This window comes from Fringilla coelebs (genome assembly GCF_963513975.1).
Source record: "Fringilla coelebs genome assembly, contig: SCAFFOLD_420, whole genome shotgun sequence".
Classification (NCBI taxonomy): Eukaryota; Metazoa; Chordata; class Aves; order Passeriformes; family Fringillidae; genus Fringilla; species Fringilla coelebs.
The window spans coordinates 10,821-29,947 of record NW_028167430.1 but is presented as its reverse complement, the minus strand read 5'-3'; the positions used below and the strand labels follow the sequence as shown (position 1 = coordinate 29,947).

General features: G+C 60.1%; 1 protein-coding gene across 1 annotated transcript; it reads right to left on the bottom strand.

Moving 5' to 3' along the window:
- Positions 1-3: 3 nt before the first annotated feature.
- On the bottom strand, positions 4-18,000 carry LOC311165940 (transforming growth factor beta-1 proprotein-like; the record flags this gene model as incomplete). The annotated part of the gene is made up of 7 exons (XM_084227427.1): positions 17,339-18,000; positions 12,690-13,096; positions 10,537-10,745; positions 7,781-7,898; positions 5,512-5,601; positions 2,424-2,574; positions 4-159 (listed from the first exon to the last, which is right to left on the bottom strand). Coding segments are annotated over exons 2-7 (1,076 nt in total), but the record flags the coding sequence as incomplete, so codon positions are not given.
- Between the last annotated feature and the right edge of the window lie 1,127 nt (positions 18,001-19,127).

Genomic DNA, 19,127 nt, shown 5'->3' with positions numbered 1-19,127 from the left:
CCCACCTTGGTGTGGTGGGTGTCGGAGCTCCAGATGTAGGGGCAGGGTCCCCCGCAGAAGTTGGCCATGTACCCCCGGGGCTCGTGGATCCACTTCCACTGCAGGTCCCGGCGGAAATCGATGTACAGGGGGCGCACGCAGCAGCTCTGCTCCTCGGGGCTGGGGGATTGGGGGGTCCCAGAGTCATAAATGGGGGTTTGAGATGGATTTTGGGGGGTCCCGGGGTGAGAAATGGGGGTTTGGGGGGGATTTGGGGGGTTTGAGGGGGATTTGGGGGAGTTTTGGGGGTCCCAGCCCCAGTGGATGCACAGGGGGCGCACGCAGCAGCTCTGCTCCTCGGGGCTGACATTTGGGGGTTTGGGGGGATTTGGGGGTCCCAGAGTCATAAATGGGGGTTTGAGATGGATTTTGGGGGGTCCCAGGGTGAGAAATGGGGGTTTGAGGGGGATTTGGGAGAGTTTGAGGGGGATATTGGGGGGTCCCAGGGTAAGAAATGGGGGTTTGAGGGGGATTTGGGGTGGATTTGGGGGAGTTTGGGGGGATTTTGGGGGGTCCCAGGGGGAGAAATGGGGGTTTGGGGGGGATTTGAGGGGATTTTGGGGGGATTTGGGGGGGATTTGGGGGTCCCAGGTGGTCCCAGCCCCAGTGGATGCACAGGGGGCGCACGCAGCAGCTCTGCTCCTCGGGGCTGGGGGAAATGGGGGGGTTTGGGGTGAGAAATGGGGGTTTGAGGGGATTTTGGGGGGTCCCAGGGTGAGAAATGGGGGTTTGGGGGGATTTGGGGGGTCCCAGAGTCATAAATGGGGATTTGAGGGGGATTTTGGGGGGTCCCGGGGTGATAAATGGGGGTTTGGGGGGATTTGGGGGGGCTCTGAGGGGGTTGGAGGGGATTTGGGGGGGCTTGAGGACAGTTTGAGGGGGTTTGAGGGGATTTTGCGGGGTCCCAGGGTGATAAATGGGGACTTGGGGGGGGATTTGAGGGGGTTTTAGGGGGTCCCAGGGTGAGAAATGGGGTTTTGAAGGGGATTTGGGGGAGTTTGAGGGGATATTGGGGGGTCCCGGGGTGAGAAATGGGGATTTGGGGGGGATTTGAAGGGGATTTGGGGGTCCCAGAGTCATAAATGGGGATTTGAGGGGGATTTTGGGGGGTCCCAGGGGGAGAAATGGGGGTTTGGGGGGGATTTGGGAGAGTTTGAGGGGGATATTGGGGGGTCCCAGGGTAAGAAATGGGGGTTTCAGGGGGATTTGGGGTGGATTTGGGGGAGTTTGGGAGGATTTTGGGGGGTCCCAGGGGGAGAAATGGGGGTTTGGGGGGGATTTGAGGGGATTTTGGGGGGATTTGGGGGTCCCAGGGGGTCCCAGCCCCAGTGGATGCACAGGGGGCGCACGCAGCAGCTCTGCTCCTCGGGGCTGCCGTTTGGGGGGATTTTGGGGGTCCCAGAGTCATAAATGGGGGTTTGGGGGGGATTTGGGGGAATTTTGGGGGGTTTGGGGGTGGTTTGAGGGGGTTTGAGGGGATTTTGGGGGTCCCCAGCTCACCCCGAGTTAATAATGAGAGATTTTGGAGCAGATTTTGGGGGTTTTGGGGAGGATTTTGGGGTCCCTGAGGGTCCTGATTTTGGGGAAAGGTCCCAATGTCCCCATCCCCCCCAACCCCCCCCAATGTCCCCAATGTCCCCAATGTCCCCCCCAATGTCCCCAATGTCCCCAATGTCCCCAATGTCCCCAATGTCCCCAACCCCCCCAGTGTCCCCAGTGTCCCCAGTGTCCCCAATGTCCCCAATGTCCCCAATGTCCCCAATGTCCCCAATGTCCCCCCAGTGTCCCCCCAATGTCCCCAATGTCCCCAATGTCCCCAATGTCCCCAATGTCCCCCCAATGTCCCCAATGTCCCCAACGTCCCCAATGTCCCCCAATGTCCCCCCAATGTCCCCAATGTCCCCAATGTCCCCCAACGTCCCCAATGTCCCCAATGTCCCCAATCCCCCCAATGTCCCCAATCCCCCCAATGTCCCCGATGTCCCCAATCCCCCCAATGTCCCCAATGTCCCCAATGTCCCCAATGTCCCCAATCCCCCCAATCCCCCCAATATCCCCAACCCCCAATGTCCCCAATGTCCCCAATCCCCCCAATCCCCCCAATGTCCCCAGTGTCCCCAATGTCCCCAGTGTCCCCAATGTCCCCAACCCTCCCAATGTCCCCAACCCCCCCAACCCCCCCAATGTCCCCAGTGTCCCCGATGTCCCCAATGTCCCCAATGTCCCCAATGTCCCCAATCCCCCCAGTGTCCCCAATCCCCCCAATGTCCCCAGTGTCCCCAATGTCCCCAGTGTCCCCAATGTCCCCAATGTCCCAATGTCCCCAATGTCCCCAGTGTCCCCACTGTCCCCAATGTCCCCTCAGTGTCCCCGCTGTCCCCTACCCCCCGCAGTGCTGTCCCTCCAGGGCCCGTCTCTGCCGGTGGCCGTGCAGGGCCTGGGCGCGCTCGGGTGGCAGCGCCATGGCCAGGAGGTGGGGGACACGGCGGTGACGGCGCGCGATGCTCTGCATGTCACCCCTCTGCTGCTCGAACCCTGCATGGGGACAATAATGACATCATCACTGGGGACACGGCGGTGACGGCGCGCGATGCTCTGCATGTCACCCCTCTGCTGCTCGAACCCTGCATGGGGACAATAATGACATCATCACTGGGGACACGGCGGTGACGGCGCGCGATGCTCTGCATGTCACCCCTCTGCTGCTCGAACCCTGGGGACAATAATGACATCATCACTGGGGACATCATCACTGGGGACACGGCGGTGACGGCGCGCGATGCTCTGCATGTCACCCCTCTGCTGCTCGAACCCTGTGAGGGGGACAATAATGACATCATCATTGGGGACAATAATGACATCATCACTGGGGACAATAATGACATCATCACTGGGGACACGGCGGTGACGGCGCGCGATGCTCTGCATGTCACCCCTCTGCTGCTCAAACCCTGGGGACAATAATGACATCATCACTGGGGACAATAATGACATCATCACTGGGGACACGGCGGTGACGGCGCGCGATGCTCTGCATGTCACCCCTCTGCTGCTCGAACCCTGTGAGGGGACAATAATGACATCATCACTGGGGACAATAATGACATCATCACTGGGGACACGGCGGTGACGGCGCGCGATGCTCTGCATGTCACCCCTCTGCTGCTCGAACCCTGCATGGGGACAATAATGACATCATCACTGGGGACACGGCGGTGACGGCGCGCGATGCTCTGCATGTCACCCCGCTGCTGCTCGAACCCTGGGGACAATAATGACATCATCACTGGGGACACGGCGGTGACGGCGCGCGATGCTCTGCATGTCACCCCGCTGCTGCTCAAACCCTGGGGACAATAATGACATCATCACTGGGGACAATAATGACATCATCACTGGGGACACGGCGGTGATGGCGCGCGATGCTCTGCATGTCACCCCTCTGCTGCTCAAACCCTGGGGACAATGGGGACAATAATGACATCATCACTGGGGACAATAATGACATCATCATTGGGGACACGGCGGTGACGGCGCGCGATGCTCTGCATGTCACCCCTCTGCTGCTCAAACCCTGTGAGGGGACATTGGGGACATTGGGGACATCACTGGGGACATCATTGGGGACATTGGTGACACCATTGGGGACACTGGGGACATCACTGGGGACATTGGGGACACCATTGGGGTCGCTGGTGACACTGTTGAGGAAATTGGATACATTGGGGACATTGGTGACACTGAGGGGACATTGGGGACACCATTGGGGACATTGGTGACACCGTGGGGGACACTGTTGGGGACATTGGGGACATTGGGGACATTGGTGACACTGGGGACATTGGTGACACTGTTGGTGACACGGTTGGGGACACCTTTGGGGACATTGGTGACACCGGTCACACCATTGGGGACACCCGTGACACCGTTGGGGACACTGTTGGAGACATTGGTGACACCATTGGGGACATTGGTGACACTGGGGACATTGGTGGCACCGTTGGTGACACCATTGGGGACATTGGTGACACCGTTGGGGACATTGGTGACATTGGGGACCCTGGTTGCACCGTTGGTGACACCGTTGGTGACACCGTTGGTGACCCTGGTGACACCGTTGGTGACACGGTTGGTGACACCGTTGGGGACATTGGTGACACGGTTGGGGACACTGGTGACACCATTGGGGACCCTGGTGGCACCGTTGGTGACACGGTTGGGGACACTGGGGACACCGTTGGGGACCCTGGTGGCACCGTTGGTGACACGGTTGGGGACACTGGGGACACCGTTGGGGACCCTGGTGGCACTGTTGGGGACATTGGGGACACCGGTCACACCGTTGGTGACACGGTTGGGGACACTGGGGACATTGGGGCCCCTGGTGGCACTGTTGGTGACACGGTTGGGGACATTGGTGACACCGTTGGTGACACCGCTGGGGACGCCGGTCCCGAGCTCGGCGCCGCTGCTCCGAACGGCGCCAAAACGCCGCCAAACGTCCAAATTGTGGAAAATCTCCTGAAATCTGCCCCAAAACCCCACCCCAAAATCCTCCAAATCCCCCCAAATCCCAAAATCTCCCAAAAATCCCAAAAATTCATCCAAAATTCGCCCAAAATCCTCCCAAAACCCCCAAAATTCCCCAAAATCCTCCTCATTTTCTTCCGAAATCTCCCCAAAACTTCCCAAAAAATCCACCCAGAATTCCCCAAAATCGCCCCAAAATCGCCTCGAAATTCCCCCAAACTCCCAAAATCCACCAAAATCTCCCCAAATCCCCAAATCCCCTCAAAATCCCCCCAAAATCCCCCCAAATCCCCCCCAAAAATTCCTAAAAATGCCCCCAAATCCCCAAATGCCCCAATTTTCCCCAAATCCCTCTAAAAATTCCAAAACATTCCCAAAAATCCCCCAAAATCCTCCCCAAATCCCTCAATCCCCCCCAATTTTCCCCAAATCCCCCCCAAAAATTCCCCAAATTCCCAAAAACTTCCCTCAAATCCCCCCCAAAAATTCCCAAAAAATTCCCCCAAATCCCCCAAAATCCCCAAATCCCCCCCAAAATCCCCCAAAATTTTTCCCCAAATCCCCTCAAAATCCTCCCAAAATTTCCCCAAAATCCTCCCGGAAATCCCCAAATCTCCCCAAAATCCCCCCAAAAATCCCCTCAAAATCCCCCAAAATCCCCCAAAATCCCCAAAAATCCCCACAAATCCCCCTAAAATCCCCCCAAAATTCACCCAAAATCCCCCCAAATCCCCCAAAATTTTTCCCCAAATCCCCTCAAAATCCTCCCAAAATTTCCCCAAAATCCTCCTGGAAATCACCCAAAATCCCCCAAAATCCCCCTAAAATCCCCCTAAAATCCCCCCAAAAATCCCCTCAAAATCCCCCAAAAAAATTCCCAAAAAATCCCCCAAATCCCCAAACTCCCCAATTTTCCCAAAAAGCCCCAAAATTGCCCCAAACCTTCGATGCTGATTTTGAGGCCGTCGCCGTCGCCCTCGCCGCCGGGCTCGCAGGGGCAGTGAGCGCTGAGCCGGAACAGCCCCTCCGAATCTGCACAGAGAGAGAAATTTTGGGGGTTTGGGGGAAATTTCGGGGATTTGGGGGAAAATTTAAAGGGTTTTGGGATTTTTTGGGGGATTTTGGGGGGGTTTGGGGGAATTTGGGGGGATTTTTGGCAAATTTTTGGCGGATTTTGGGGGATTATGGGGATTTTTGGGGGGATTTTGGGGGGATTTTGGGTGAATTTTGGGTGAATTTTTGGTGGGTTTTGGGGGATTATGGGGATTTTTGGGGGATTTTGGGAATTTTTGGGTTTATTTTGGGGGATTTGGGTGGATTTGGAGGGGATTTTGGGGGGGTTTGGGGGAAATTTTGGGATTTTTTGGGAATGTTGAGGTCGGGCTCGCAGGGGCAGTGAGCGCTGAGCCGGAACAGCCCCTCGGAGTCTGCACAAATTGGGGGAAAATTGGGGGAATTTGGGGAATTTTGGGGGAAATTTTGGGGATTTTGGGGTTTTTTTCGGGAATTTTGGGGGAATTTTGGGTGGATTTGGGGGGATTTTGGGGAGATTTTGGGTGAATTTTTGGTGGATTTTGGGGGATTATGGGAATTTTTGGGGTTTATTTTGGGGGATTTGGGGGGATTTGAGAGATTTGGGGGGGATTTGGGGATTTTTTGGGGGGATTTGGGGGATTTTGGTTGAATTTTTGGTGGATTTGGGAGGATTATGGGGATTTTTGGGAGGATTTTAGGGGGATTTTGGGGGATTTGGGGATTTTTTAGGGGGATTTTGGGGGCATTTGGGGAGATTTTGGGTGAATTTTTGGTGGATTTTGGGAGATTATGCGGATTTTGAGGAGAAATTTGGGGGATTTGGGAAATTTTGGGGGAAATTTTGGGGGAAATTTTGGGGGATTTGGGGGGATTTGGGGGGGATTTTGGGAATTTTGGGGGGATTTTTGGGGGGAATTTTTTGGGGGGATTTGGGGTAATCTGGGGGGATTTGGGGGGGATTTGGGCGAATTTGGGGGATTTGTGGTGAATTTTGGGGGATTTTTGGGGGGGATTTGGGGGTAAATTTTGGGATTTTTGGGAATGTTGAGGTTGGGCTCGCAGGGGCAGTGAGCGCTGAGCCGGAACAAATTCGGGGATTTTGGTTGTTTTGAGGGAAATTTGGTTGTTTTTTTTTTTAATTTTGGGGGGATTTTGCTGTATTTGTGTGAAATTTTGGCCGATTTTCGTAAAATTTTCGAAATTTCCGTGAATTTCGCAGAATTTTCCGGAATTTTCCGGAATGTTCCGGTCAGTGGGGACAGGGGATGGTTGGGGACGCCCCTGTCCCTCACCAGAGCCACACAAACACAGGGTCGCATTTTTGGGGGGATTTCGCTGCATTTGGGTGAAATTTTTGAGGAATTTTCAGGAAATTTTGAGAATTTTCAAGAAATCCATGGAAATTTTGGGAATTTTCTGGAATTTTCAGGAATTTTTTTGGATTTGGGGACGTCCCTGTCCCTCACCGGAGCCGCGCCCTGACGGTCGGATTTTTGGGGTGATTTTGCCGCATTTGGGTGAAATTTTGGCCGATTTTTGTAAAATTTTCGAAATTTCCATGAATTTCGTGGAATTTTCAGGAATTTTCCAGAATGTTCCGATCTGTGGAGACAGGGGGTGGTTGGGGACACCGCTGTCCCTCACCGGAGCCGCGCCCTCACAGTCGGATTTTTGAGGGGATTTTGCTGCATTTGGGTGAAATTTCTGAAGAATTTTGTGGAATTTTCTGGAAATTTCATGAATTTTCAAGAATTCCGTGGAATTTTCTGGAATTTCACAGAATTTTCAGGAATTTTTTGGGATTTGGGGACACCGAGGATGCCGCTGTCCCTCACCAGAGCTGCTCCCTCACGGTCGGATTTTTTGGGGGGATTTTTCCAAATTTGGTTGAAATTTTGGCCGATTTTCGTAGAATTTCAGTAATTTTGCAGAATTTTCTGGAATTTTCCAGAATTTTCCGGGCTGTGGGGACAGGGGGAGGTTGGGGACAGCGCCGTCCCTCACCGTCGGATTTTTGAGGGGATTTTGCCGCATTTGGGTGAAAATTTTGAGGATTTTTATGGAATTTTGGCCGATTTTCGTAAAAATTCGGGAATTTTCGGGAATTTTCTGGAATTTTCCGGAATGTTCCGGTCTGTGGGGACAGGGGGAGGTTGGGGACGCCGCCGTCCCTCACCGGAGCCGCGCAGCCACTGGCGGACGGTGTCGGTGACGTCGAACCAGAGCCACTCGTCCTCGGGGGTGACGCGGATGGAGCGGCCGTGGAGGAACCGCCAGGAGGAGTTCCCGAAACCCTGGGGACAAAGGGGACAGTGAGGGGACAGTGAGGGGACAGTGAGGGGACAGTGAGGGGACAGTGAGGGGACAGTGAGGGGTCATTGGGGACATTGGGGACATTGGGGGGACATTGGGGGGACTGGGGATATTGGGGACAGTGGGGACATTGGGGACAGTGAGGGGACAGTGGGGACATTGGGGGGATTGATGGGGACATTGGGGACATTGGGGACATTGGGGACATTGGGGACATTGGGGACATTGGGACTGGAGCAGAGAGTGGAGCTCAACCAGGTGGACACAGGGACACCGCTGTCCCCCTCAATGTCCCCTCTGTCCCCAATGTCCCCAATGTCCCCCCAATGTCCCCAATGTTCCCAATGTCCCCCCAATGTCCCCTCTGTCCCCAATGTCCCCTCACTGCCCCCAATGTCCCCAATCCCCCCAATGTCCCCAATCCCCCCAATGTCCCCAAGGTGTCCCCAATGACCCCAATGTCCCCAATGTCCCCCAATGTCCCCCCAATGTCCCCCCAATGTCCCCAAAGTCCCCAATCCCCCCAATGTCCCCAATGTCCCCAATGTCCCCAATCCCCCCAATCCCCCCAATGTCCCCAATCCCCCCAATGTCCCCAATGTCCCCGAATCCCCCAATGTCCCCAATGTCCCCAATCCCCCCAACATCCCCAACCCCCTCAGTGTCCCCAATGTCCCCGTGCCCACCTCATAGAGCTCCACTCTCTGCTCCAGTCCCGCTGTCCCCGCTGTCCCCATGGCTGTCCCAAATGTCCCCAGTGTCCCAATATCCCCAACCTCCCCAATCCCCCCAATGTCCCCCCAATGTCCCCAATGTCCCCCCAATGTCCCCAATGTCCCCAATGTCCCCCCAATGTCCCCAATCCCCCCAATGTCCCCAATGTCCCCAATGTCCCCAATCCCCCCAATGTCCCCAATGTCCCCAATCCCCCCAATGTCCCCAATGTCCCCAATGTCCCCAATGTCCCCAATGTCCCCACTGTCCCCAATGTCCCCAATGTCCCCAATGTCCCCAATGTCCCCACTGTCCCCAATGTCCCCAATCCCCCCAATGTCCCCAGTGTCCCCAATCCCCCCAATGTCCCCAATGTCCCCAAATGCCCACCTGGTAGAGCTCCACTCTCTGCTCAAGCCCCGTGGCTGTCCCCGCTGTCCCCAATGTCCCCAATGTCCCCAATCCCCCCAATGTCCTCAATGTCCCAGCTGTCACCAATGTCCCCCCAATGTCCCCAATGTCCCCCCCATGTCCCCAATGTCCCCAAATGCCCACCTAGTAGAGCTCCACTTTCTACTCCAGCCCCGCTGTCCCCACTGTCCCAGCTGTCCCCAATGTCCCCAGTGTCCCCACTGTCCCCAACCCCCTCAACGTCCCCAATCTCCCCAATGTCCCCAATATCCCCTCAGTGTCCCTGATGTCCCCAAGCCCTCAACCCCCCCCAATGTCCCCACTGTCCCCAAATGCCCACCTGGTAGAGCTCCATTCTCTGCTCCAGCCCCGTGGCTGTCGCCATGGCTGTCCCCTGTGTCCCCAGTGTCCCCAATGTCCCCAATCCCCCCAATGTCCCCAGTGTCCCCAATGTCCCCCCAATCCCCCCAATGTCCCCAAGGTCCCCAATGTCCCCAATCCCCCCAATGTCCCCAATCCCCCCAATGTCCCCAATGTCCCCAAGGTCCCCAATGTCCCCAATCCCCCCAATGTCCCCAATCCCCCCAATGTCCCCAATGTCCCCAAGGTCCCCAATGTCCCCAATCCCCCCAATGTCCCCAATCCCCCCAATGTCCCCAATCCCCCCAATCCCCCCAGTGTCCCCAATGTCCCCAATGTCCCCAATCCCCCAATGTCCCAATGTCCCCCCAATGTCCCAATGTCCCCCCAATGTCCCAATATCCCCACTGTCCCCAAATGCCCACCTCATAGAGCTCCACTTTCTGCTCCAGTCCCGCTGTCCCCGCTGTCCCCATGGCTGTCCCCACTGTCCCCAGTGTCCCAATGTCCCCAACCTCCCCAACCTCCCCAACCTCCCCAATCCCCCCAATGTCCCCCCAATGTCCCCAATGTCCCCAATGTCCCCCCAACATCCCCAACCCCCCCAATGTCCCCAATGTCCCCGTGCCCACCTCATAGAGCTCCACTCTCTGCTCCATCCCCGCTGTCCCCTGTGTCCTCAATCCCCCCAATGTCCCCAATGTCCCCACTGTCCCCACTGTCCCCAATCCCCCCTGTGTCCTGAATCCCCCCAATGTCCCCACTGTCCCCACTGTCCCCAATGTCCCCACTGTCCCCAATCCCCCCTGTGTCCTGAATCCCCCCAATGTCCCCACTGTCCCCACTGTCCCCAATGTCCCCACTGTCCCCAATCCCCCCGGTGTCCTGAATCCCCCCAATGTCCCCAATGTCCCCAATGTCCCCACTGTCCCCAATGTCCCCACTGTCCCCAATCCCCCTGTGTCCTGAATCCCCCCAATGTCCCCAATGTCCCCAATGTCCCCACTGTCCCCACTGTCCCCAATGTCCCCCCAATGTCCCAGTGCCACCCCACTGTCCCCACTGTCCCCTCTGTCCCCGCTGTCCCCAATGTCCCCAACCCCCCCAATGTCCCCACTGTCCCCAAATGCCCACCTGGTAGAGCTCCACTCTCTGCTCCAGCCCCGTGGCCGTCCCCGGTGCTGTCCCCGGTGTCCCCTGCGCTGTCCCCGGTGTCCCCTGTGTCCCCTGGCGCAGCAGGCGCAGCTCGGCCCGGCTCAGCTCGGCCCGGCCCAGCCCGGCCCGGACCCGGGAGACGTTGAACCGGAAATACAGACTGCGGGGGGAGGGGCGCCACGGGTCACCTGCGGGGACATTGGGGGGGTTGGGGACATTGGGGACATTGGGGACATTGGGGGGACATTGGGGACATTGGGGACATTGGGGACATTGGGGACATTGGGGGGACATTGGGGACATTGGGGACATTGGGGACATTGGGGACATTGGGGACAGTGGGGACATTGGGGGGATTGGGGACATTGGGGGACATTGGGGACATTGGGGACATTGGGGATATTGGGGACATTGGGGACACTGGGGACATTGGGGACACTGGGGACATTGGGGACATTGGGGGGGATTGGGGACATTGGGGGGACATTGGGGACATTGGGGACACTGGGGACATTGGGGACACTGGGGACATTGGGGGGACATTGGGGACATTGGGGGACATTGGGGACATTGGGGACATTGGGGACACTGGGGACATTGGGGACATTGGGGACATTGGGGGGACATTGGGGGGATTGGGGGGGTTGGGGACATTGAGGGGACACTGAGGGGACATTGGGGACATTGGGGACACTGGTGACCCTGGGTGAGCTCGGGGTCACCAGGTCACCACGGGGTCATGAGGTCACCTCAGGGTCACCTGGGGGACACCAGATCACCATGGGGTCACCATGGGGTCACCATGGGGTCATGGGGTCACCTCAGGGTCACCAGGTCACCATGGGGTCACTGTTTCACCTCAGGGTCACCACGGGGGTCACTGAAGGTAACCCTGACCCTGTGACCATGTCCAGCTGTCCCTCTGTCCATCTGTCCCTCCCGGTGTCCGTCTGTCCCTCACCTTCCCCAGGGCTCTCCATGGGGAAGCGCAGCAGCTCCTTGGCTAGGCACTCCTGCGGCTCCTGTTCCTCTGTGTGTCCCCGTGTCCCTCTGTCCCCTCAGTGTCCCCAATGTCCCCACTGTCCCCAATGTCCCCCTGTCCCTCACCTTCCCCGGGGCTCTCCATGGGGAAGCGCAGCAGCTCCTTGGCGTAGCAGTCCTGCGGCTCCTCGGGCTGCTGTCCCTCTGTGTCCCCCCCATGTCCCCAATGTCCCCAATGTCCCCAGTGTCCCCAATGTCCCCAATGTCCCCAATGTCCCCTCACCTTCCGCGGGGCTCTCCATGGGGAAGCGCAGCAGCTCCTTGGCGTAGCAGTCCTGCGGCTCCTCGGGCTGCTGTCCCTCCCTGTGTCCCCATGTCCCTCTCTGTCCCCATGTCCCCATGCCCCCCTGTCCCTCCCTGTGTCCCCATGTCCCCATGTCCCCCCCATGTCCCCATGCCCCCCTGTCCCTCCCGGTGCCCCCAATGTCCCCAGTGTCCCCAATGTCCCCAATGTCCCTCACCTTCCGCGGGGCTCTCCATGGGGAAGCGCAGCAGCTCCTTGGCGTAGCAGTCCTGCAGCTCCTCGGGCTGCCGCAGCCGCGCCCGTGCCCCATGTCCCCGTGTCCCCCCATGTCCCCCTGTCCCCCCTGTGTCCCCCTGTCCCCCCGGTGTCCGTCTGTCCCTCACCTTCCCCGGGGCTCTCCATGGGGAAGCGCAGCAGCTCCTTGGCGTAGTAGTCCTGCGGCTCCTCGGGCTGCTCTCCCTCTGTGTGTCCCCAATGTCCCTCTGTCCCCATGTCCCTGTGTCCCTCTGTCCCTCCCGGTGTCCGTCTGTCCCTCACCTTCCGCGGGGCTCTCCATGGGGAAGCGCAGCAGCTCCTTGGCGTAGCAGTCCTGCGGCTCCTCGGGCTGCTGTCCCTCCCTGTGTCCCCATGTCCCCCTGTCCCCCTGTCCCCCCCATGTCCCCCTGTCCCTCCCGGTGTCCGTCTGTCCCTCACCTTCGGCGGGGCTCTCCATGGGGAAGCGCAGCAGCTCCTTGGCGTAGTAGTCCTGCGGCTCCTCGGGCTCCTGTCCCCCTGTGTGTCCCCATGTCCCTCTCTGTCCCCATGTCCCCATGTCCCTCTGTCCCCCCGGTGTCCGTCTGTCCCTCACCTTCCCCGGGGCTCTCCATGGGGAAGCGCAGCAGCTCCTTGGCGTAGTAGTCCTGCGGCTCCTCGGGCTGCCGCAGCCGCGCCCGCTGCCGCAGCAGCTCCCGGGTGCTGTTGTAGAGCGCCCGAACCTCCTCGGGCAGCGCCGGGGCCGGGCCGGGCTCGGGCGGCGGCGCCGGTAACCGGAGCTTGCTCAGGATCTGGCCCCGCACGGCCTCGATCCGCTTCAGCCGCGCCGCCTCCAGGTCCAGCGTGCGGCACGTGGAGAGCGCCCGGGCCGGGCCGGGCGGCAGGGCGGACAGCAGGACGGACAGCAGCACGGACAGACGGACGGGCGGCGGGAGGGGCGGCGGCATCGCGGGGGAGGGCGGAGGGCGGAGGGAGTGGTCGGGATGGAGCGGGAGGAACGGCCTGGAAAGGAACGGGAGGGAGCGGGATAAACCCTCGGGATGGAGCGGGATAAACCCTCGGGATGGAGCGGGATAAACCGGGATAAACCCTCGGGATGGAGCGGGAGGAACGGCCTGGAAGGGAACGGGAGGGAGCGGGATAAACCCTCGGGATGGAGCGGGATAAACCCTCGGGATGGAGCGGGATAAACCCTCGGGATGGAGCGGGAGGAACGGCCTGGAAAGGAACGGGAGGGAGCGGGATAAACCCTCGGGATGGAGCGGGAGGGAGCGGGATAAATCCTCGGGATAGACTGGGATAAACTCTCGGGATGGAGCGGGAGGAACGGCCTGGAAAGGAACGGGATGGAGCGGGATAAACCCTCGGGATGGAACGGGATAAACCGGGATAAACCCTCGGGATGGAGCGGGATAAACCCTCGGGATGGAGCGGGATAAACCGGGATAAACCCTCGGGATGGAGTGGGATAAACCCGCGGGATGGAGCGGGAGGAACGGCCTGGAAAGGAACGGGAGGGAGCGGGATAAACCCTCGGGATGGAGCGGGATGGACCGGGATAAACCCGCGGGATGGAGCGGGAGGAACGGCCTGGAAAGGAACGGGAGGGACCGGGATAAATCCTCGGGATGGACCGGGATGGAGCGGGATAAACCCGCGGGATGGAGCGGGATAAACCCTCGGGATGGAGCGGGATGGAGCGGCCTGGAAAGGAACGGGAGGGAGCGGGATAAACCCTCGGGATGGAACGGGATAAACCGGGATAAACCCTCGGGATGGACCGGGATAAACCCTCGGGATGGAGCGGGATAAACCGGGATAAACCCTCGGGATGGAGCGGGATAAACCGGGATAAACCCTCGGGATGGAGCGGGAGGAACGGCCTGAAAAGGAACGGGAGGGACCGGGATAAATTCCCGGGATGGAGCGGGATGGACCGGGATAAATCCTCGGGATGGAGCGGGAGGAACGGCCTGGAAAGGAGCGGGATGGACCGGGATAAACCCTCGGGAGAGACCGGGATGAACCAGGATAAACCCTCGGGATGGAGCGGGAGGAACGGCCTGGAAGGGAACGGGAGGGACCGGGATAAAACCTCGGGATGGAGCGGGATAAACCCTCGGGATGGAGCGGGATAAACCCTCGGGATGGAGCGGGATAAACCCTCGGGATGGACCGGGATAAAACCTGGGGATAAACCCTCGGGATGGAGCGGGATAAACCCTCGGGATGGAGCGGGAGGAACGGCCTGGAAAGGGAACGGGAGGGACCGGGATAAAACCTCGGGATGGAGCGGGAGGAAGTGCTCGGGATGGAGCGGGAGGGACCGCTCGGGATAAATCCTCGGGAGAGACCGGGAGGGACCGGGATAAACCCTCGGAATGGACCAGGATAAACCGGGATAAATCCTCGGGATGGAGCGGGAGGAACTGCTCGGGATGGAGCGGGAGGAGCGGCCTGGAAAGGAACGGGATGGAGCGGGATAAATCCCCGGGATGGAGCGGGATAAAACCTCGGGAGGGACCGGGAGGGAGCGGGATAAACCCTCGGGATGGAGCGGGAGGAACGGCCTGGAAAGGAACGGGATGGAGTGGGATAAACCCTCGGGTTGGAGCGGGATAAACCCTCGGGTTGGAGCGGGAGGGACCGGGATAAACCCTCGGGATGGAGCGGGAGGAACTGCTCGGGATGGAGCGGGAGGAGCGGCCTGGAAAGGAACGGGATGGAGCGGGATAAACCCTCGGGATGGAGCGGGACAAAACCTCGGGAGGGACTGGGATAAAACCTCGGGATAGAGCGGGATAAACGGCCTGGAAAGGAGCGGGATGAACCGGGATAAACCCTCGGGAGGGACCGGGATAAACCCCCGGGATGGACCGGGATGGACTGGGATAAATCCTCGGGATGGAGCGGGAGGAACTGCTCGGGATGGACCCGGGATAAACCCCCTGGAAGGGAGCAGGATAAACCCCCTGGAAAGGAGCGGGATGGAGCGGGATAAACCCTCGGGATGGACCAGGATAAACCCCCGGGAGGGACCGGGATAAACGCTCGGAATGGACCCGGGATAAACCCTCGGGATGGAGCGGGATAAACCCTCGGGATGGACCGGGATGGACCGGGATAAACCCTCGGGATGGACCAGGATAAACCCCCGGGAGGGACCGGGATAAACGCTCGGAATGGACCCGGGATAAACCCTCGCGATAGACCAGGATAAACCCTCGGGATGGACCGGGATGGACTGGGATAAACCCCCAGGCTGGGTTACACCCACCGGGACAGGGAGAGACCGGGAGGGACCGGGAGGAATTCCCGGGAGAAGTTAAAGACACCGGGACCGGGATAACCCCCCTAGAACGGGATAAACACCCCTGGAACGGGATAAACCCCCCCTGGAACGGGATAAACACCCCCTGGAACGGGATAAACACCCCTGGAACGGGATAAACCCTCCTAGAATGGGATAAACCCCCCCTGGAACGAGATAAACCCCCCTGGAACGGGATAAACACCCCCTGGAACGGGATAAACCCCCCTGGAACGGGATAAACACCCCCTGGAACGGGATAAACCCCCCTGGAACGGGTTAAACCCCCCCTGGAACGGGATAAACCCCCCTGGAACGGGTTAAACCCCCCCTGGAACGGGATAAACCTGTCCGGAACGGGTTAAACCTCCCTGGAATGGGTTAAACCTGTCCGGAACGGGTTAAACACACCCGGAAGGGGAACAAACCCCTGGAACCGGGACAAACCCCACAGAACCGGGACAACTTCCCCAAAACCGGGACACGCCCCCTCAGAACCGGGACACGCCCCCTCAGAACCGGGACACGCCCCCTCAGAACCGGGATAAACCCTCCAAAAACCGGGATAAACTCCCGTAAAACCGGGATAAACCCTCCTAAAACCGGGATAAACCCTCCTAAAACCGGGATAACCCTCCTAAAACCGGGATAAACCCTCCTAAAACCGGGATAAACTCCCCTAAAACCGGGATAAACCCTCCTAAAACCCGGATAAACTCCCCTGGAACTGGGACAAACCTCCCTAAAACTGGGATAAACTCCCCTGGAACCGGGATAAACCCTCCTAAAACCGGGATAACCTCCCCTAGAATCGGGATAAACCCTCCTAAAACCGGGATAAACCCTCCCAAAACCGGGATAACCTCCCCTAGAATCGGGATAAACCTCCCTAAAACTGGGATAAACTCCCCCAAAACTGGGATAAACTCCCCTAGAACCGGGATAAACCTCCTAAAACTGGGATAAACTCTCCTAAAACCGGGATAAACTCCCCTAAAACCGGGATAAACTCCTCTAGAACCGGGATAAACTCCCCTAAAACCGGGATAAACCCTCCTAAAACCCGGATAAACTCCCCTGGAACTGGGACAAACCTCCCTAAAACTGGGATAAACTCCCCTGGAACCGGGATAAACCCTCCTGAAACCGGGATAAACCCTCCCAAAACCGGGATAAACCCTCCTAAAACCGGGATAACCTCCCTAGAACCGGGACACGACCCCCGGAACCGGGATAAACTCCCGGAGCGCGATCAACCGTCCCAAACCCGGGATAACCTCCCCGGAACCGGGACCTAACCCGGGACAACCCCGCCTGGAACCGGGACCTAACCCGGGACACCCCGCCCGGATTTCCCCTCCCGGGCTCGGTTCCGCTCCCGACTGTCCCGGTCCGGATGTCCCGGGTTGTCCCCCCGGTTTGTCCCCCCCGGTTTGTCCCGGTTTGTCCCGGTTTATCCCCCCAGTTTATCCCGGTTTTGTCCCCCCGGTTTATCCTGGTTTGTCGTCCCGGTTTGTCCCGGTTTGTCCCCCCGGTTTGTCCCGGTTTGTCACCGCGGTTTGTCCCGGTTTGTCCCCCCGGTTTATCCCGGTTTGTCCCCCCGGTTTATCCCGGTTTGTCCCGGTTTGTCCCTCCCGGTTTGTCCCGGTTTTTCCCCCCAGTTTATCCCGGTTTGTCCCTCCCGGTTTGTCACCGCGGTTTGTCCCGGTTTATCCCCCCAGTTTATCCCGGTTTGTCCCCGCGGTTTATCCCGGTTTGTCCCGGTTTGTTCCCCCGGTTTGTCCTGGTTTATCCCCCCAGTTTATCCTGGTTTATCCCCCCAGTTTATCCCGGTTTGTCCCCCCGGTTTATCTCGGTTTATCCCGGTTTGTCCCCCCGGTTTGTCCCGGTTTATCCCCCCCGGTTTGTCCCGGGTGGTCCCGCTTGTCCCCTACCGGCTCCGGTTTGTCCCGGGTGCTCCCGATCCTTCCCGCTTGTCCTCGGTGGTCCCGGTTTGTCCCTGGCCGCTCCCGGGTGGTCTCGGTTTGTCCCGGTTTATCCCGGTTTGTCTCGGGGTGGTCCCGGTTTGTCCCGGCTGTCGCCTGATGCTTGTCCCGATCCTTCCCGGGTAGTCCCGAGTGGCCCCGGTTTGTCCCTGGCTGGTCCCGATTTATCCCGGGTGGTCCCGGTTTGTCCCCGCTCTGTCCCGGGTGGTCCCTGGCCGGTCCCGGTTTGTCCCGGTTTGTCCTCGGTCTGTCCCGGTTTATCCCTGGTGGTTCCTGGACGGTCCCGGTTTGTCCCGGGTGGTCTCGGGTGGTCCCGGTTTGTCCTCGGTCTGTCCCGGTCTGTCCCTGGCCAGTCCCGGTTTATCCCGGTTTGTCCTCGGTCTGTCCCGGGTGGTCCCTGGCCGGTCCCGGTTTGTCCCGGGTGGTCTCTCGCTGGTCCCGGTTTATCCCGGGTGGTCCCGCTCTGGTCCCGGTTTATCGCGGGTGGTCCCGGTTTATCCCGGTTTATCCCGGGTGGTCCCGGTTTATCCCGGGTGGTCCCGGTTTACCCTTTTTGTCCCTTTTTGTCCCTTTTTGTCCCTTTTTCTCCCTCTCCGCCGCTTTTTTCCCGATTCCGCCGCTTTTGGCCCCGATTTCGCCGCGGGCCCCACCCAGGAAACGCCGCCGGGGGGGGAGGGGAAGGGGAAGGGGGGAGGGGGAGGGGAAGGGGAAGGGAAACTGAGTCACGGCCGGGGGGGGGAGGGGAGGGGGAGGGGGACCCCCCGGGGGGGGGGAGGGGAGGAGGCGGCGGCGCTTCCGCGTCTGGGAGAGATCCGGGGGGGGAGGGGCACCCGGGGGGGGAGGGGCACCCGGGGGGGGAGGGGCACGGGGAGACCCCCCCTGGGGTGGGGGAGGGGCGGTGGGACACCCCAAACTGGGGGAGGGGCGCGGAGAGACCCCCAAAGGGGGGGAGGGGAACCGGGGAGAGCCCCCCCCGGGGTGGGGGAGGGGCGGTGGGACACCCCCCCAAAGTGGGGGGAGGGGCAGCCCGGGGTGGGGGAGGGGCGCTGGGAGACCCCAAAGTGGGGGAGGGGCACGGGGAGACCCCCAGCCCAGGTGGGGGAGGGGCACGGGGACACCGAGGGGGAGGGGAGGGACACCCCCAAAGTAGGGGGAGGGGCACCCAGGGGTGGGGGAGGGGCGCGGGGAGCCCCCCTGGAGTGGGGGAGGGGCGGTGGGACACCCCAAAGTGGGGGGAGGGACACCCCGGGGTGGGGGAGGGGCACGGGGACACCCCAAAGTGGGGGAGGGGCGGTGGGACACCCCAAAGTGGGGGGGAGGGGCACCCCCGGGGAGAAGGGGCACCCGGGGGGGGGGGAGGGGCGTGGGGAGACCCCCCCAAAGTGGGGGAGGGGCGCGGGGAGACCCCCCGGGGTGGGGGGGAGGGGCACGGGGAGACCCCCCAGCCCGGGGTGGGGGAGGGGAAGGGGGACACCCCCCCGGGGTGGGGGAGGGGCACGGGAACACCGGGGGGGAGGGGCGGTGGGACACCCCCAAAGTGGGGGAGGGGCACGGGGACACCCCAAAGTGGGGGAGGGGCGCGGGGAGATCCCCGGGGTGGGGGAGGGGCAAACCCGGGGTGGGGGAGGGGCACAGGGAGACCCCCCCAGCCCGGGGTGGGGGAGGGGTTTCAGGACGTCCCCAAATTGTCCCCTCCCCTCCCCCCACCCCCCACATTGTCACCCGGAGCCGTTTGGGG